This window comes from Nipponia nippon, unplaced genomic scaffold (genome assembly GCF_047370975.1).
Source record: "Nipponia nippon isolate SJK-2023a ecotype South Korea unplaced genomic scaffold, ASM4737097v1 scaffold_1, whole genome shotgun sequence".
In the NCBI taxonomy this organism is placed as follows: Eukaryota; Metazoa; Chordata; class Aves; order Pelecaniformes; family Threskiornithidae; genus Nipponia; species Nipponia nippon.
Genome location: NW_028262290.1, coordinates 126,763,719 through 126,784,733, shown reverse-complemented (window position 1 = coordinate 126,784,733; position 21,015 = coordinate 126,763,719). Strand labels below are relative to the sequence as shown.

The 21,015-nt window shown below is 37.7% G+C and overlaps 1 protein-coding gene across 1 annotated transcript; it reads left to right on the top strand.

Moving 5' to 3' along the window:
- The first annotated feature begins 3,006 nt into the window (after positions 1-3,006).
- RAB5A (RAB5A, member RAS oncogene family) lies at positions 3,007-20,941 on the top strand. Its single transcript, XM_087771707.1, has 6 exons — positions 3,007-3,313; positions 9,478-9,728; positions 13,380-13,531; positions 14,515-14,637; positions 16,390-16,483; positions 19,474-20,941. The coding sequence occupies exons 2-6, from the start codon at positions 9,566-9,568 to the stop codon at positions 19,587-19,589; spliced, it is 648 nt and encodes a 215-aa protein (XP_087627833.1). The 5' UTR covers positions 3,007-3,313; positions 9,478-9,565; the 3' UTR covers positions 19,590-20,941.
- Positions 20,942-21,015: the final 74 nt, after the last annotated feature.

Genomic DNA, 21,015 nt, shown 5'->3' with positions numbered 1-21,015 from the left:
ATACAGACCTTAACCGTAATTAATTAACAAACATTACCAGCTGTTGCCATTTTATTCTCGGCTCTAACATTTGTTTGATAAGGATTTAAAATTAAGGAAGCTAAATTAAAACTGAATTCCCGGGACCCTTTCCTACAAATGGAAGGTGAGAGGCTCAGGCAGCGATGGCTCTCTGATGCCCAGGCCACCGGGCAGTAGGGGTGTCAGAGGCATCGACAGTATGTGTCAGTACTATGATCAGCTAGCTTCTAGCACATGTGAACGTAGCTTAATCTTCTCCAGGTAACATAGGTTACCTTCAGCTATTATCTAGCTGTGGCCATTGCCACTTTTCAAAAGTAGGTACGTTGTTCTGCTGTAGACATGCCTGTACAACGCTGCAAATATAGAACATCCATTACCACTTGGGACCTAAAGAAGCTCTTGTAAACTCTTAACACATTCAGTTCATTTATACTTCCTTCAATCATAATTGTTGTTACTTAAAGTTTAGAGTGCTCCTGCCAAATAAAGCAATAATTGTTGTTAGTTTAATAAATAAAACAAAACAATCGGTTACGTCTTGCCTTGTGATCTGTTCTTCTGACAGGTGCAATTTCTATCTAGTAAAGGCTAAACTGTGATTTAAACACAACTGCAGGTGTTAGAAATCAAGGATGAATTTAATCTGATTGAGAGGAGTAACTCGGTACGGATAAAGCTGTCAGAAGAGCGAAGTATTTATACAGAGGAAGAGCAAAGTATAGCATCACAAAAATTATATGGTAATGGTATGGCACAGGAAATTGGGACTTGAATTTTTATTCTTGTGTTTGTTGTATTTCTAGCTGGCTATCTACCTGTGCTCAAGGTATTATCATTTTTGTACTTTCCGATTTATTTTTTATATTGCTTTTTTCCCCAGCAGGTGGCCACACTTACTAATTGAAAGAATCCAGTCAGCCCTGATGGAATGGGTTGCGTCAAAGGCAGAAAAATAGGACCTGGCACTGTAAAAAGAATGCCTATTCCAGAAACAAGTAGAGCAGAAGTCCTCAGCCTTCTCTGTTTTGCCCCTCTGTTTTTTTCAGCAGAGATGCAGGTCCCTATGAATCAATTTGAAACCTACTAACAATATACATGCTTCTCTTAGCTATCTTTCCACACATCTCTTGGAAGCAGACCCTAAACCCCCTCAGACCAAAAACCTGCTCTTAGAAATGCTCTGATCTGCTAGCCTCTTTGTGGAAGAGGGAAATGCCTCACTGGCTGCTTTCCACGAGAGATGCATCCAGGTGCCAGAGAAAGCAGGAAAACATTTTTAACTGCAGTAGCTGCTTCTATCATAAATTACTATAGCAGGGTGGATACTGTTGAGAAAACTGGCTAGTAAAAAGGTAGAGAAGAATACGTCTCTCTCACCTATATAAAAAATACTCTACTATTATGCTGTGCTTGGATGTACGCTCATAACGTATATAGTAAAAAACATCTGTTTATCAGGATTCTGATGTTTTGCTCAGCAAATCCTGCAGTCTGGTTGAACATACTGAAACCAGCCAGGGAGTTATGGCAAATAAGCAGTGCGTTAGGGCAGGACTACCTGATTTAAAGGGCAACTCTCACAAATATTCTAAAAGGCAGTCTTTACTGTAAGCTTCAGCAAACTCACAGCTCAGAAAACTTGCGTACTTTCAAACACGTTTCTCTGGAGCTAGTCTGGCATTCTACGTCACTGGTGAACATAAAGTCTTTTTCACTTTGTTTAAGGTACACATTGGCCTTAAAAAAAGCATTTTTGTAAGTGATTAACTTTTACTTAGTAAAACAGAATGGTGAAATTATTATTCTGAGACCAATCTGCTAACAATGGAAAAGTACATGGAAAAGAAGAATTGAAGAAGAGGAAAAGAAAAAGAACAGTCTGGGTTTATTCCATGCATTTCAGTAATTTTTAAGGTATTGATGTGTCCGTACTAGGGAAGGGAAAAAAGACAAAGGAAAACACAAAAGCAGACACATACGAGATTTGTTGATTTCCCTCAACAAATATAGGCCATCGGCTATAATATTTTATAAGTAATGAGATATTTCTAAAGCAACACTAAAGAGTGGAGAGGATTTAAAAAAAAAAAAGGCTGTGACATGATTGATTATACCTTTCTTTCTGTTCTCAGCATATTTCTAAAGTAGCAGCAGCAGCAACAACAGAAGATAAATCTGCATTGGCAAGAGGATTGACAGGACAACTAACACTACAGTCATATATTTTATGAATGAACGGCATAATTGAGCCTCAGCTCTAGTGTAACACTGGCCGTAGGCTTTCCCTAACTTCATTTTTGTTTCAATTAAATACATGTGGTTGAACTAAAGTGTATTTTGAGAAGACGGCAACATCAAATCTTGATTCGGTGTTTCCAGTGATGGAATATCTAACAGGATTACAAAGGCTTCACAAAATACACCAGTGATACAGGAATCAATTACGTATGTCCAGCAACCTCTAGAGCAAGGTGTGTTATTTAATATTTGCATGTATTAAGTCAGATTGTTTGTATCCACCTGCTAAGCCATCAAGACTTGTTCTGCGTTAGCAACCTGTTAAGTTTTAGCACTCTCCCAATAATAAGCCTATCTCTCGGGCTTTATCAGCCGTTGTTCAATTTTTAAAAAGTTAGGTACGCTCCCCGTTGTAATTCAGATTTTCCCGTATAGTTCCTTCTTTCAACTCATTTGACTAATAGCTTTGGAAACCGGCTCGTTGGAAGCGTTACACCAGGTGCCCTCTGTCTGCAAGACACCCGGCTCCCACCCCTGCCACCTCAGAGGGCGGGCACGGAAGGTGTTGAGGGGTACGGAAGAGGTACCAGCCCCCCCCGCGTTGCCATGGTAACGGCTGGGGAGCGGGAAGGGTGAGGAGGTGACGAGGAAACAAAAGGGGGGGGGGAAGGTGGGCAAGAAATGAAGTCACGTGACGGGCGGGCAAACCGGAAGTGCATACCCGCGTGCGGACCGTGACGTAGCGGCGGTGGAAGTACGTGTGCGTGCGTGCGTGCGTGCGTGTGTGTTTTGGTCGGGGCAGAGGCGGCGGCGGAAGTCGGCGGCGGGCTGGGTGAGGCACGGCTGCGCCCCCGCCCCTCACCCCCACCCCTCTCCCGCGCTCCGCCGAGGAGCCGCCTCCCCTATTCCCCCTTCTCCACCCACCCTGCCCCGGCTTACCCGCCAGCCCCGAGGGACGGACGGACAGAAACAGACAGACAGACGTCGCTGCGCCGCCGCCCGGGCCCCCCGCCTCCCCCTTCCCCGCGCGCGGCCGCCGCGGCCCCGCCAGGTGAGGAGGCGGCGGGGCTGGCGGGGCGGGGGGGCCCGGTGGCGGGCGGGCGGGCGGGCGGGTGGGTGGGTGGGTGGGTGGGTTTGGAGAGAGGGGCGTCTGTTGTTCGGGCTCCTACCGGCGGCCGCCTCCAGGCCCTGCGGGAACATCGGGCCGTGGTGCGGGCTGCCGAGGTGGGCAGTCTGGCCTGCGGGGAGGAGAGGCTGATCTCTCCCATTTCAAAATGGCGCCCCCGATTTTCCCACTTCCCCTTATTCCTGTGCCTGGAAGGGAGCCGCGGGGGAGGGGAGCTGGTGGTGGCGGCGGCGGGGGTTGGAGGGGCTGGGCCCGGGGCCGCGGCGAGAAGGGGAGAGCGGGGATCCTTCCCTGCGTGCGGGCTCTCCTGCGGTGAGTTAATGCTGTCTGGGTTCAGCTGCCAGGGCAGGGTTGTTCCCTTGGAGTTGCTTGTGAGATGTGGAAGGGGAGGTTGGGTGATGGGTCCCTCGCTTTCCCTTTCACTTGCGGCTGGAGGAGGGACGGTGAATAAGGTGAGAAGTAAAATACTCCGACAACACGTCGCCATCCGGGGGATCGCGACGGGCCTAGTATGCTGGGTATGCTCTACATAAGACTTAACTGGAAGCTAGCGTATGGTGGAGGAACAAACCTATACCCTCTTATGTTTTAGAGGAGAGCTGAATTGTTTAAGAACTATCAAAACGTTCCAAACAATAGGGCTGTGAAAGGTTATTCTCTCAGCATTTTCGATGATTTTATTTTTTTTTCTACCTTATGCTTCTTTCAGACCCTGGGGATGGAAAAGAGAGGTTGAACAGCTAATTAAGCAGCTGAAATTAATCAGCTTCTTTCACATAAGGTTCAGATCAAGTAAAAAGCATGGTGTCTTTGATTTTTTTTCCAATTTGGTAGTGACTTTTCAGAGTTGCAGGCAGGTTAGGTCACATGTGTGTACTGTTACTCTGTAATAGGAAACGTCAGGAAAAAGACAGATGCTGGCTGAAGTGAGGTGGCTAGAGACAAGGATAGTACGGTCATCGTTACTTACATGTCCTGTATGATAAACCAGTTTATCTGAACGCAGTTGGTACTATACATCATTCATATGAGCTTATGAGATAGTTATTATCTTTAATTGGAAGGCTATGGGTTTTTTGCAGTGACTGTGTTAATTTCCTTGTTTAACTTAATGTCTCATTATGTTTCAATATAAACTGGTTTACATGTGACAAGCATTTTAATAGATGTACGTATCACTGTCTTGAATGCTGCAGTAAGATGCCACACTAATTCCGCCAAACCTGGAAGGGAATAACAAAAAACTTGGTTAGTAGGAGTGCCCAATAAATAAGGCTTTTTAGATACTGCTTTTTAAAACATTCAACATAGTCCAATATAAACAAATTTGAAGTAGATTATGGTTGCAGCCTCAGCATTGTATGATCTGTCTCTGTTCACAAAGTGTGAAAAAGTTTATTAGAAATTACTACAATAGTAAGTGTGTTCATAGTAAGAAACACTGTTATTTGCTCTGAAATATAAAAGTGGTGGATTGTTCCAGTTTTAAATTTATCATGAATTTTTGTTGTAGTTTTTGTATTTGATAATGCACTTAATCGCATTCATTGTAGGAACAGTGTTAGCTGTCTTAATCTCTTTAGTAGGCTGGCTTTTGTCACTAGTGTTATTTTGATACTTATGTATTAGCTTTCTTGTAGTTTAAAATAGGCACTTACATGACTGTGAATTACGCCATTTAATTGTGAGTTTGTAGGCATTGGCTAGGACTGTTGGTATTTTGTACACAAGACTCAAAAATAATAAAATTTGTGTGGTGATCCATTAAAATACTTATGACTCTTTTCTTTCATAAATAAAACTCATTAACAAAGACTATCTAGCAGCATATAAATTTCTCTTCTAGAGTGGTGAGAATACCCAGCATCTGGTAGATTACCTGGTAGGATTAACTGGAGTACTTTCCTAATAATATGCTCCCAACTTTGTTGTTCTGGCATTTCAGCATGCAGCTCCTGTGCATTTGGGGGATATTCATGAAAAGAGTGAAAATTTGTACTTACCAGAAGGATCTGTGTATTTGTAGTGCCCAAGACTGCAAAATGGGCCTTGCTTTTTAATATGTGCTAGAGTTCTCACATTAAACTCCATAAAAGTAAGAAAATCTCCCTCGTTTCTATCCATACGAAGCCATCCGTCTAAGAAACGTTCACAGTATTTTCCTCAGCAGATTTTTATATAATTCCCTTAGATAACTTCTGTATGTATCAGTTTAAGAACTTGGTTCAAGTCAAAAGTTGTGTACTTGCTTTTGTGTACATGACTGAAAATGTCTTATCGAGGTTTTCTTTCTTCACATGTCCAAACCTATTAATTACAAAGTTTGCTTAGCATACAAAAATGGGGCGGATATTAGTGGGTCTTCTGGAAATTTTCACCAAAGCTAAGGGTAAAAAATAGGTATGGCTGCTAAGCCCTTGAAGTACGTGTTTAGAATTGTCTTGAAAGTGATTTGTCAAAAAAGACTTGAATTTGCAGTGTGTGTGTGTAGGGTACTGAATGTAGTATTCCTCTTGTGTGGTGCTTTTTTTACAGTTCTCAAGGCAGGTATTTTACAGATGACTTAAGGAACTGGAGAATGAATGTGACCTGAGGCTTGGAGCGTGCATGGGGTCTGCTGTGCTGAAATCTACTTTTAAATCCTTGTGAGGCACTATGTTCAGCACACAAATGTGAAAAGAACAGGCCAAAAACCTTCTGTAATGGCTATGTCAAACTGTAGTACTGCTTCTCTTCAGATTAAGAAAATATTTTCCTCATTTTTTGTGTTTGTATGCTGCCATGTTGTGAACTTGCTGAACAGTTTCAGTATTATCTGAAACTTCAAAAGATGATGATTTCCATAGACACTTATAGAAGGTGTTAGTGACTTTTTTTAATATATCAAAATCATCTGATTGTGTTCTATCACGTTTTCAGTCTTGCACTTTTTTTTTTATCCTGAGCTGTTAAAAAGTGAGTGGTATGACTGTAGTAGGTTTTATTATGAAGTTATTAGATATAGCGATGTGGCTAATGAATGAGTGATGTTTGCAGTATGTTTCTAGGACTTGATGGCCTTCCTGTCAGGTAGTGTGATCTCTGTCAGCTTGGCAGCTGGTTGTTTTTGTACATGGTATCTGAGTGTCTAGAATGATTTCTGGTGAAGGGGGAGGAGTGTTATAAGGATGTAAACTTTGAAGCTCTCTAACTACAGCTTCTCTAGCTTGGGCATCCATAAAAATTGAATTAGGTATTTTTCTTGACAACCCGTTTCAGCTTTGGGTTCTGAAGGAGTTTTGCAAGGAGTAGTAATTAGTGTTTTGTAAGTGATATAAATCTGAATAACTAAAAGTTGTAAATGGCCAGTTGAAACAAATAGATGTTATGGGAGTTAAATCAGTCTTGCCTGGTTTTCTGTCATCTCTCCTTTTGCTCCCAATATGGGAAACAGCAGGCAAAAAAGTAGTCATAGCAAGTAACCAGTGTAGTGGGTTGATTTCCTTGCTGTGTGTCATCTAGAAGTCACCTGCTCCAAAGACTACTAACTGGCATGGTCAGTGGATGTAGTCCTTACGTCTTTATTAATGCTGCAGAGTCTAGAAAAACATGGGATGAATTAAGATTAAAGGGTTTAAAATTATTTCATGGTTATCCAAGCACACTAGAATGCTACAACAAACAGATGTATTTCATTTTAAAACAGAAATAACTTAATTGTCTTCATTACTTTTGCAATGAAAAGATAAACAAATGGCTAACAGTATTATGAGCCACTTATATTTTGGCTATGCCTTGCTTTCTCTCTTGTAGTATAATTAGGGAGAGATTAACTGTTGTCACTGATCCATTTTTATCCAAATTGCTCCACAACTTCTGAAGTGTATTTCAGCAGCACATGTAGGGGAGGGGAAGTGTCTTGCCTGAGAACCAACAACATCAGCTGTGCATGAATTGTTTTATGCTGTAAGGATGAAAGGTCTGGTATTTTTAAAACAACTGGATCCATTCCTGTATTCTAAAATATTCAACTAAAATTAAATTAATGAGTAAGAATTTTAGGATGTAATTATCATGGTACTTAATAATGTGGTGGGATGTGCAAGGGCTTTTTTGCTTCATAGAAACATTCTTTCACTGTGGTACACTTTCACGTGTTTGTAAGAACATATATCTAAAACTGGATAGTTATTAGATCATGATGTGCAACTAAAAAAAAAAAATGCTGTTGATTTAAGGATATCATAATAGTCAAACAGGACACAAACTCAGGACAGGCAGGGACGAATACAGGATTGGAATATCCTACCTGGAAGAAGCTAAATTATTTTGAGAGGTATGGAAAAAGGAGCAACGTGAGCAGATAGGAGTGTCTTTAAGATGTTGAAAATATTTTTTTCTAAGACCTGTATTCAAGTTCTGTTTACAGTGACAAAACACCAATTTTTCAACTCTTATGTTAGTGAATAAATAATGCTAAGATTTTTCTCATTTATTGCATAGAAATTAGTTTGTAAGAGAGTGTCTTAGGGGAGGATGGGGTTCTGCTAGAGTGCTAGAAGCACTTTCCAGAAAAGAAGATTTTTCAGGACTTGTGTGTGGAGTTTACAAAAGGGAGAGTTAGGAAAGGGGAATGAAGGGTGAGCTAGGTGTGTAGCAAACTGGAGTGCTCAAGTGCCTGATATATGTGCTAACTGGTTTGAAATGGGAAGATGGCTAAAGACTACTGCTTGGTTTAAAATGTTGTTGCTCTACCGTAAGGAAGAAAGAGCAAGAAGTAATTTGAAAGTAGTAGGTTTGCTTACCTTTTTGCAACATATGTCTTAAAGCCATTTTCTGCATTAGGAGAATGTGCTCTAAACTAATTTGCTTGCATCCTAGATGCTAGAAAAGCTGTATCTCCACAAAGTGTTCACAATTCAAGTAGATAATCAGCTGGAGTAGGACAAAGTTATAGGCTGGTTTTTGGTTTGGTGTTTTGGGGATTTTTGGTTTTGTTTTCATTTTTTAGCAGAAATATAGAGGCAGCTGTTTCTCTCACTGAGAGCTGAGCGACTTAAGTATATTTCCTGTGGGCTCACTTGGAATTTTGTTTTAGGAACTGGGAGGCATAAGAATATGGAAAATTATTATGCCAGTCTTATTGCCAATACAGCAATGCCTACCTGCAAAAAGATTTAATCTACTGTTAAGTGTGTAAAAGCATAAGTTTTAGGCTCAGAAGTGATACCAGCAGAGTCTAAATTTAGTCTTCCCTGACCGTATGAATAAATACTGTGGGTTTTGTTTAAGGAGTTTGAAAGAAGAGTATGTAGACTAAGGAATACACTGTTCATCCTTGTTCTTAACAAAGATCTCTGTTGTGAATATTGATCTGCTAGGACATGTGTTAGTATTGGAAATAGCAATTTATCATTGTATGATAGTTCTCTAGTGGCTTGCACAAAGTCATCTGGAATTCTTACTGGCCAAGACAATCCATTTTTCTACATATGGAAGGTTTTGTATTTTTGCTTCTCAAAGTACAATTGTTAACTAGAGAAGGTATTAATGATTTGTGCATCAAGATCTTCTGTACTCTAAGGAAATTGCATTTGATACACGTGATAGAAGTGAATTGATGAAGTATACTTGCAAAGAACTTGATGTGGTGATTGAGTTTTCCCAATTTGCTCAATTTTTTTAGCATCCTTTAGTGGTGCTGACTTCAGAATACTGCTTAGCAGTAGCAAAATTATGGAAAAATTATTGTTTCTTGTCATTTGATATTTTTACCAGTAATGTGAAAGTCTGAATCTATTGTGTTATGCTTCGATCTTGATATGTTAAGAAATAAGAGACTGAAGTCTTGCAAGAAGAAACATAATTGCCTATTAATGTCCTAATTTAAACCTTTAATGGGAAGACTAGGTATTGAAGAAGATAACTGGATCATTTGTCATAGATTTTGTCTATAGTTGACATCTTAACAGTGATGGTAGCTGTACTCTGGACTCTTGACTTTGGTAAATATTAGGACAAGTTATATGTAATCCCTGTTACATTAGTGAATTAGATTTTTCTTACTTGCTTTATAAATCTAACACCACTCACTCTCTTTTCATAAACAGGTTGTTACTGGCAGAAGCACCACTGAGATCTGAATCCTGGAACTTGCTTTCAAGAGCTTGAAACAAAGGACTTCTTTTTAATTTGGGCATGGCTAATCGAGGAGCAACAAGACCCAATGGGCCAAATGCTGGAAATAAAATTTGCCAGTTCAAACTAGTACTTTTAGGAGAGTCTGCAGTTGGCAAATCAAGTCTGGTGCTTCGTTTTGTAAAAGGACAGTTTCATGAGTTTCAAGAAAGTACGATTGGAGGTGAGAAAATTATCCTGTTAATTTGTTTCACGCTGAGTCTGTTGTCCTTGCCCTTGACAAACTCAAATGTAATGGCACTTCTAGAATGGGTCATTGGCAGTAAGGATCAAATCTGAGCCCCGTGTCTCTTGAGAACTATAACTTTCTAAGCTAAAAGTGGCAGTCAGCAGAAGGCTGTAGCAAACGTCCGGTGGAGAAAGCAAGCGTGTGCTTGAACTGCATAGTGTTGAAAACTGGGCTTTATGTTCCATTTTGTTTGTGGGTGGATGTGTGGCTATTTTAGTTGTGCTGTATGCTTAATGCATGAAATAACTGCTTAATAAGAATTAAGAACTTAGGAAAACAAGGTGCTGCATCTTCCAAAAATGTTGTGTTGCCATTTATACATCCTGGCTTTGCTTTTGATTTGGGAGAACTTGCTATATTTCTGGATATACCTTTCTTTGTTAGTAATCACAGAATTTAATGTTCTGTTTTTACATTTTGTGACTTCAAACAAAACAGGTGCTGGCTACTAGAATTAAAAAAAAAAATAAATCTGTTCAACTGTAAACAGATTTTATCCCACCCCACCCCCCCCAGCAGATTTCTTCTGTTATATTGTATGTTGAAGTTGTTTGTGCTTTTCGCTGTGCTCCTCCTTGAAGAAATTTAAACTTATCCTAAAACTACCTAATGGCATACAGACCTAAACAAAATACAGATTTTATGGATTGATAAATATTCTCTAGTAGTCCCTGTTGCTGCTTGCATGAATCGGTCTGTTTCATTGTAATATTTATGTGAAGCCCTTTCAGTGGTCTGTATATGTCTTTACATGTGAACAGTTGTTGAAATGTAAAAAAAACTTCAAAGCTTACAAAAATAAACCCAAGCTGAATTTTATTGCACCATTTTTTACCCTATTTCTAGCTGTTCTATATATTTATTTTGTATATCTGTTAGCATAAATGGAGAACGACTTTTTTTCTCCTTTACAAGTCTTACTAATGCTCACTTTTGGCTTTCTGAGTTTTATAATGGCTTTAGGATAAGTGTTAGTGTGAAAAGTTTCTGTGTTATCTCATACAGCTGTGGTAATGTGGAGAGCATTCTCAAAGATCTATAGTGAATTAACTTCCCAATATCAATATGGTTTTTAGTTTAAGAAACGCTTAAAATTAAGTGAGATTCATTGTTCAATTTCAGCAATCTCCAATGCGTAACCTCCTTTTTGTTTTAGTTTTGTTTGTTTTAGTGTCTGGGTAGAACTAGGGATAATGTAACAGGGTTTGCACTGTTAAAATCCATACAAAGGTTAAATAAGAGTTTAAGTTCATGTTCAAATATATAGAGTTTAGTGTAATCTCTGTATTAACTTGTGCCTCTTCTATATAAAATAGAAACAAGGAAATGCCATATAATACAGCTGAGAGATATTAAATGTAGCAATGTTGGGTTTCAGAAAAAGTTTTCTATAAAGCTGTCTAACTCTGTGGCTTGTAGTTGCCTAAGGCATAATTTTCTTTGTATACAAAGGGGCCTTTTAACAAAGAGAGGCTTATGTGCATTGTCAATCTGAATAAAAACATCTGAAGGAGAGTGCAGTTAAAGGCAGACATGTTGGATGGTGGTGGTGTGTTTGATAGACTTCACCACTTCAGATTAGTGTAGCAATGCCTGTTAGTTGCTTAAGACAAAAGTATGGCTGTTAAGGATGATAGGCTTTCAGATAATTAACACAGCTGATTAATTGTCAATTTACTATGGCCTTGCAAGATAGAAGAAAGTTACCTTGTTTGCAGAAATTAACTGGCATTTTACTGTGGTTGAAATGTTCCTTTCAACAAAAACAAGAGGATGTCATAGAATAAAACCCTTGTTTTAATTCTCTTCCTGAGTACATTTCTTCATTTATGGAGGGTAGGTACATTCTTCTGTTAAAGAGAATAATGTTTGTAAGAACTTGTTTAACATCTTGTCTCTGCATTGGAGAAATATAATACTGAGCTGGTTCTGAGGAGGAAGCCCTTAGTCTGATGCAGGATGTATGTTTTTTTCTCTTTATTTTGGTTCTGGGCTGCTCAGGGAGCTACCAAGAGGAGCCTGTTTTACCAGTGCTTGGGTATTTAACATTTGGACATCAAAGCCTTTACCTTCTCCAACCTGCCTGCTCATCTGTGATGGATGCTAATACCCCTGAAGCAGGAACACCTGACCACTTAATTAGTCAGCTTCTGTATGGTAGTTGCAGTGTCCTTTATAAAGCAAGATTGACTTGCTTTTGGTTTACTGTAATAAGTAGAGTTGAAAGTTGCAGCAGTTTTGGAATGATTCATAGGCTATAATGTCTTGGAGTATGTGGGGCAGGGTAACATCCCAGGTATGCAAGGGTTACAGGTCAGTGCCTCTTCAGACATTGGATTTAAATCGGCCACAATGTGTCAGTATGCTTATGATAAGAGTCCCTAGTTCAGCCAAGTAGGGGACTTCCCTTAGAGTTTCATCAAGCAGAAAGTCTCAGTATTTTTTTGTTGTTGCTCTTTGTTTGTGGAAGGAGCAAGGGCAAGCCAGTCTACAATATTTCACTAAATGTCTGTCATGACTGGAAAAACAACTCCAAGCATTTATGCTGGTTTGCTCAATTTCATCTAAATTCTTGGAATTGTTGCATTTCCTGCTGTGTAGGTACTATAACTGGGTAAACAATGTGACTATAAAGCCGGTGATCAAGATGGCTTGTGAGACCACTGTAATAGTTTTGTGCTTACTTTTAAACTTGAAAAGCTAAGGTAGAACAGATGGCTTAGTTAAAACTCAAAAGTGTTAAGAGAACCGAGTAGAAGAAAGTCTTGCTTTTCAGTGTTGTTTTTTTTTCCCTGAGAAATTCTTCAAATTCTAGCTTAGTTTTGTAATATGTGTTTCTATATTGTGTGGGTACTCACCTCCATATTTCCTTACTCTGAATGGAAAACCTTTACTAGGAGTAAATGTTTGAACACTTGGAATAAGTTAGTTAATTTTTTCTGTAATTAGAAGACCATTATGGTAACGCATTCAGCTGTAGCGGCAATGGATGCAAGTTTCCCCTGAAACTGCAAGCAGTCAAAATTATGCTGAAATTCATTCTTGAGATCACTTGCAAAGTCAAAAATATAGCTGCTTTAAGAACAAGAACTTCTGAGAAGTGGTTCTTTCTTCCATCCCCATTAGCTAAGGTGGAGTTGTCAGGAGCTGAAAAATCAAGGCTTTAAGATACTATTTGAGTAATGTAAATATGTAGAACTGTCAATATCTGAACTGTTGGATTATAGCATGATGGGATGCTGTTACTGGTAGTCTGTATAGTCTGTTGAAGCAGGATGAAATGTATCTAGGCTTAAGAGAAGACTTGTGGTTACTCAGATTACTACTACTCCTACAAAAAAAAAAAGAGAATTCGGTCCAATTTCTTATGCCTTTAATGTGAGGAAAGACTGGTTGTTTAAATAACTGTTCTGTGTTGATCAGAGTTATGGTCTATCAGCTAATGCTTTCTTCAAACTTGCTATATTTTAATAATAGTCTTGAATTGTTTAAGGAAATCATATTTGCATCTCTGCAAACATTATTTTATATGAATATAGAGATCTAAGCAGACTTCTGGTTTCAGCACCTCTGTCTCTTTTGTAGCTGCTTTTCTAACCCAGACTGTATGTCTCGATGATACAACGGTAAAATTTGAAATTTGGGATACAGCTGGGCAAGAGCGGTACCACAGTTTAGCACCCATGTACTACAGAGGAGCGCAAGCAGCTATAGTGGTATACGACATTACAAATGAGGTAAGTACTATATTAGGGAGACACAAGGGGGATTCAGAAGTTAGCAGTCTTGCATCAATTTTTACTTACTTTTTCTCACTGACTTGTGTGAAACAATTCATCATTTCATAGAACCATAGAATGGTTTGGGTTGGAAGGGACCTTTAAAGGTCATCTAGTCCAACCCTCCTGCCATGAGCAGGGCCATCTTTCACTAGATCAGGTTGCTCATTTCATATTGGACTATGTAATGTTAAATTGTGTCTGTAAACTTTTATTGCCAAAAGACCGCTTCTCGGGTTTTTTATTGTATTTTAAAAAAAGAGAGAGAAAGAAAGCAAATTCTGTTGTAGAAGTGATTCAAACCCACCTTTAAATCAATTCACCAGAATAGAGCTGTTACTCTCACCACATTGCTGGTGGCAGTTTATTTCTGATAGTGAAAGACATTCTTTTAATATTGTATTATTGCAAGTTACAGGTAAGGATTGGGAAGGTAGCACAAGCCATTGAGACCAAAACCTAAGGTTATTTAATTTCTTTTTATTTGAACTTAGATCAGATAAACGTGTTTTGGTAAAATCAGACTTAAAAACCAAAACCCTCAAAAAACCCAGAAACCCTGTACCATAATGAACAGTGCTCAGTAATTAGAAAGTGTTTTGAGACCCTTTCAATATGGCTGGTCATAAACTTGATTCTTCTAGAGGAGAAATTAAAATTCCCATTTTCTCTCTTAACCACTTCTTTCCTTACTCTGTTTACATAAAGATCTTCCTATCTTTACTTACTTTTTCAGCATTATCCCAACTAAGCATATTTGAGAACTAAGGTAGGAATGTTTCATTTTAAAAGCTCAGTTGGCAAGTTGGAGTGTGCCTTTGGACAAAGGTAGCAGCCTTGCGTTGGCCTTTTGCTTGAAGTATAGATAACAGAGATTGGGATAATAGGTGAGTACAAAGAGATGATAAAACTCAGTTGCATCATTTTGCAATCATTAACAGGAGTCCTTTGCCAGAGCGAAAAATTGGGTCAAAGAACTTCAGCGACAAGCAAGTCCTAACATTGTAATAGCTTTAGCAGGAAACAAAGCTGATCTAGCTAACAAGAGAGCTGTGGATTTCCAGGTATGTATGTAACTTCTGTTTATAGAAATAGTGTTTTGTTGGAATAGAAAGTAAATAAACCTACAAGGAGCTTATATGCATAGCATAGCCAGTTGTTATAGAGGTCATGCTGTTAAATATAAATGTCAACCGAGACTAATTAAATTATACATGCTACTGAAAAATCTATTTCTGTACAAGTGTTATGTAGCAATAGACTTTTTTGAATAATTAAGTTTGAGGAATAGCTAATTTATTTGCTTATCTTTAAGGCTAATTGAATTTCTGTTCTTTGATGAGACCTCTTCCTGTATTCTACCCGAAATTACCAGTAACTAGAGGTTCAGTGGATGAGACAGCAGTAACTCTCAGTGCAAACAATTCTCTCTGACTAGTCAGCAGGAGAATTTTGATTATTATGTGATACAAAGCTGACTGATGTGCTTAACTTGCTTAGACTATACTGTTGAAGCAGTGTTCAAGTTTTAATTGTGCTTTTCATGGCATTCTTTTTGGTTTAGTGGATATATCTGTGTTCTCACTGCCATGTTTTATCTTCCAGAAAGTTTAACCAAGTCATCAGAAAATAGCTTCCAAAGCAAACAAAGCTTACTGCAGGTGGTTCTGGTCCATTCATGATTGATTGAATTTGAATTAAGATCATATTTATTAGTCATTAATTCTCTTACAGTTTTAATCGGTATTTTTCTAATTTTTATACTTCCATGTCAATTGTAACATAAAGCTGTGTGACAGAAGACCTTTGTGTTTTGTGAAAAATTGTGGTATTTCACAAAAATTTCATACATGTGTGCAGTCAAATTTAATCACCTGTAATTACCAAAGTAGAACTACCTTTACTATTTTTTTGCACAATTACAATCTTATTATTTTTCAAATGTTTAGTGTTTTGTTAATGTGGATTTATGGGCTTCTTGCAGTCTTGACAATTCTTTCTCATTGCAAAGCACATTTTAGATTTCTAGGTATTTGTTAATGTGTTATTTCAGATATAGTTACCTAGATCTTAGCAGATGTCACTTAAATGAATATAGAATGCTGTAGATTTATTTTTTTCATCATTGGTATTCTATAGTTTGGCTTTTTGCAGATTTCCTATTGAATGCAAAGACAGTTACATAATCAATAAGAAGCTGGGGATTCTTGGCTGAATTGGCTAACAGGAAGTGACAAAAATAGGAAACTTTTTAGAAACAGTGTATTTCAGATTAAAATTCAGACTGAAAAGGGAGATAATGTGGCAAAATATTTAATACTGCTTATTTGTTTTATAATTGTGAATTTCTGTCAGGATAATGAAACTGTTCTGATCCATCTGCCTCAATGGTTGAAAGATTCAAAATAGTTCATAAACTGCCTTCTTTGCAGGGTAATAATAGACTTTCTGACGTTTGGCACTTTCTGGAGCTTACTCATTCTTGCTATCACAGCTAGCATTCTGGATCAGACTTGTCTTTTTAATAAATATTTTTATTTATTATTTAGTTTTGCCTGCGATTTTTCCATCTGGATATTTTTAAGATGAGTTTTTAAGGTTGCGTTTCTAAATGTTTAACTGCTTGATGGAATTGTAACTTCTTCATAGCTGATATGAATAGCACATTGTTGCATGAGTGTTTCAACAAACTCTTTCTTTCAAAATGGTATAGAAATTGTTCCTTAGTAGCAATAAAAGTACAACATGTAATGATTGTGTGATTTTTTTATTTTTTTTTTTTAAATGAAATAATGTGTTCTTATTTTAACTTTCAGGAAGCACAGGCTTATGCAGATGACAACAGCTTATTGTTCATGGAGACGTCTGCCAAAACATCTATGAACGTAAATGAAATATTCATGGCAATTGGTGAGTTTATGAACAAACTGAGAATTTAAGGGAATTGTTTTCACGAGATACATACCACCACAATCTTCCTAACCCAAGATCTTTGTTTTTCACCTAAATTATTTCTGGCACTGAAGTTTCCTTAGGCCCTTTCAGATCCTTTTTGATGTTCAGAAGTCAGATAAACTTACTTGAAGCACAATTGCACAGGTCTTCTGTCAAGCACCAAAACACTTGTATTAACTTGGAATAGCGAAGCTAGGTTACTTTTGAATTCTGTCAGCAAGTTCCGTGATTCCATGATGAAAACTTGTACTGCTTCAAGTTCAAGCAAATTAAGCTTTAGTTGTTATATATAAAAAACAAAAAACCTTTCCCATGCTATAGGTAACCATAAAAAGCTTTACACAGCTTTTCTTAATCGTAAGATGTACTTGACATTTGTTAATCAAATTAGTGTAAGAATGTAAGTGAAGGTGTATAAATGTGTGCCTTTTGATGGTATGTTGTTTGCAGAAGCACTGCCTTGGCTAGGTGCAGAACCTGGAATAATGTAACTTTTATGAGACAGTGGTAATTGAAGCTGGAAACACTTCAAAATTGGAGAATGATAATGGACTTGCTTAAAAAAAGTATACGTTTTAGTCTAAACAAAATATTTGCTAAATACTCTTTTGTGTTTAAAATTTGGTTTGAATTCCAAATGCAGCTATCTGAAATCCAAAAGTTGTGCCAAAGATGACAATGTGTGCTTAAATTCAATGTCCAAGTATAAGTAAAGGACACTTCATGTGAAAAGTAAATTTACTAATATATTTTTAGCCCTGACGTGGTCTTAGGCATTTCTGTAAAGATGCTAACATGTAATAGTAAGTATAAATTACTAAGAAATTTTGTGAATTCCATTGATAGACACAAAATTGTATTTCATTGTTAATAAAATTTTGAAAGTGGAGGAAAAAGAAAGCATCCATTTTTAGGTTGGTCACCAACCTACTTAGTAATTGCCTTAATCACAGTAGTGGCTCTGCTACTGGGGAATAGTAATGTATAGTGTCAAATAACCTTATTAAATCTGTTTTGTATTTTGTACTACAGTGACCTCTCTATCCCACTTCTCTTTGTGAAAAACAGCATTGCTATCAAAATTAAACATTTCTAAAGAGCTCTTGTCTTCTGCTTTCCAAGTCAGTAAAGCAGAAGGTAATTTGTGATGTGGTTCAAACTTCCAGCAGATGCAAATTAAATTATCACTATAGCAACACTTTATAACAAGTACTTGCTTTATATTAACTATAAATACTTGGGAGGAAAAAAAACATACGACTGTATGAGTGGAAAGTGTATTTTTCTTATAAATACTCAAGATAGGCCTGCATTTAATGATAAAGAAATGCTCAATTACACTGTTCTGGTGAAATTTTAAAATTAATTTGTTTAAAGGTATAGTTTGCATCTTGTTTAAAAAAAATTAATCCCCAAAATCTGTTGGGTTTTTTTGTAATTTGTTATATCAACAATAATTCTTACCTCTCCATATTTTAATGAAGTATACAAAGTAAATTTGAGAAAACAATGCCCAGTTAGTACCTGGGTATTTTGTCTGCAAGGTTGTTTGTCCCTGTGAGTATTCTTTCACATCGATGGGTGAAATTCAGCTTTGTCAGTGCATCAGAATAAGATCTCAGCAGCAATGGGTCCTGAAAGGAAATCTTGACGAGGTTATAAGTATTGCATGGAACTTGGAGTCGCCTTTTGCGCAACATGGATGCAGTTCTCAGGACCCTGTGTGAATATGATCTTCAAAAATGGGAGAAAATGAAAAATGAGAATGTGGAGAGAATTGAGGGATGCAAGCTACAGCTGCTTGTAAATTGACTGCTTTAGAGTTCATTCAGAACTTACAGTTAAAAAAAATCATGTTAATGACAGTTCTAGAATGTATCTAGAATCCAAAACGACAGTGGTCCGAAGGGATTTTTCTGCTGGTGCTTTGTCCCTTTGTGCTGTCTCAGCAGCTTAGTACCATCTGAAATCTTGGGTTCTGCCATGGAATTGTAGAACAGCCCAAGCTGGAAGGGACCCCAAAAGATCATCTGGGCGACCCTTTTGTGGGAAAGGGAGCCTAGATGAGATTACCTAGCACCCTGAGATTATCTAGCACCACAACACATCTTGTTGATGTGTACTCTGCTGATTTTCTGGCTGTCATACTTGCGTTTCATTCCTTTTAGGAAAAGTTGTTCTTTAAGAAGATGGCCAAAGTAATTACTTTGGAGTCAAAGCATGCAGCCAAACAGTAGAACAGGGATGGTTGTTGGGTCCTGGTAACACGGGCAAGACAGCCTCATGGAAGTCCTTTTATGTAGAACTTAACAATTTTCTGATGGAGAGAAAGCTAGGAGGAGCTACTGCTCAGAAGGGTAACATTTGTCACCCTTATTTTCCATGTCAGGACTGCAGAGGTACCCTGGAGCTACAAGGACAACAAAGAAATTATCACAGTCAATTGACTCATAAGAGCTGGAGAGAAGAGAACTTGAAAGAAAGAGGAGAGACTTGATCTAGTGCTGAGGGCCATTTTATATGTTGTATGCAAATACTTACTCTGGCTAGATAGCTGGGCAGTAGTTTGACCCATTTCTGTCCATGTTCTGTGCCTTTTCAATCTTTCTGTATCTTTTAGGACTAACATCCTAATCCTAAAGCCTGTTCTGTGTAGGTGGCTTCCCACAGGAGCCGTCATTTACAGGCATAGCATACCTGGCAGATACATTTTACTGCTCAAGTTACTAATGCATTTCACTCTTGAAAATCATAGATAAGGTGGTTAATCATTAAGAAGTTAAGTGTCTTAACTTCTTTTATTACCAATGCACTGAATCAAATCAGATTTTATAGTGATTATATTGATATGCTTATAGAGTAATAGCGTTGGCTGCTTGTGTACTCAGGTGATTTAATCTTGGTACAATCTCAGTTTTAACTCTTATTTCTTGTTGATTTTATAGCAAAAAAATTGCCCAAGAATGAACCACAGAATGCAGGAGCCAACTCTGCCAGAGGAAGAGGAGTAGACCTTACTGAACCCACGCAACCACCCAAGAGTCAATGTTGTAGTAACTAAAACGTCAATTGCTTTAAACTGTTCTGAATATTCTTCTGCTTCCTAACTGTTAATAACCATGGGATTGGAGTGCTTAACCTGGCCCAGTACAGCTTCCAAACAGCGAAGAGACTTATAATAGTGAAGTTCATGATACAGAGGTGTCTTTTTTTTTTTTTTGACCTAAAGTTTTAACATGCATGTATCCACCACTGGCTGTAATGTTTCAGCAATAGAGGAGAGATGGAAGCGGAATAAACTTCCTTCAGTTGAAAGGTTTTAAAAATCACTTACCATTAGGGGTGTAGAAGAACTACTTTCTGTGGACCTAATTGGCCAGTTCCTGTAGCCTCAATACTGATTACTGTTATAATAAATAGAATTGGGACTTTTCATAATTCTCAATTGCGCTTTAAAACCTTTTTAGAAACAGAGTCTAAAAGTTACTTAAACTTATTCACAGTATTGATGCAACCAGTTGTTTCTGCAGGTATCTACTGTTTAGCTATACATTCCATAGTTTAATAATTTAATTACAAATAATACTTGCATTAAGAATTTTAAGAACCCTATGCTTGCAGGACAGTGGAGTTTTAGTTGGTACACTGTATGTAAACTATATCAACCCAGTTAGTTATCTAAAGGAATTAGTGATATCAAGTTTAACTTCATTTCTAATCTGTTCAGAGGGTACAGACCAGTAAATTCAACTTTATGGCTTAGGATTTCTTTCTTCTTCTACAGACTGTAAGAGCTGTTCAAGTAAAACCACAACAAACTCGGTGTCTGTGACTTCTTTCTTGTTTTTGATCATTGCTGGCCATTACAGTTTGGTTTCCCTATGGAAAAAAAATAGTGCACTAATGATTATGTACACCCAACTTAATTTTAAATTTGGATATTAATGTACTGTAAATAGGTACTCTGCATTGTAGTCTACATTTGTTTAATACTTTCTGTAATATTTAAGAGTTGCTTAGAGGTATACAGAATGTACAGTTACTTAAAGCTAACTTTTTTCCTCTCTAATCAAAGGGGGTTCTAAGTTCTTCCTTTATGGCTAGAACAGTAATAAATGATGCTCCTGTATCTGTAACATAAGTACTGCTGTCTGTCAGTAATGAACTTTGCAACTTTGTTTTCCAAAGTACATTTTATTTTGATCTGTCCAGTATATTGCACTAATTCTTTTAGTTATTTTCATTATATGAAATCTACCAAGTGTGTCAGAAGAGATGAATTAGCCTATTTAAATGTTGAACTGATAGCAGAAACTTACTTGTGCAGATTTTAAATTTGCAGTAATCTGGGTTTAGCAAGGAAAATGACAGTTTGCCAGTGTTTAGTTTTATATTGAGGTGCTCAGGTTTGAATAAAGTGGTTTAAAAAAAAATTTTTTTTGATTACTGTTTCTTATTGACAGTTTCAGAAGGTTTTATTGCATTTG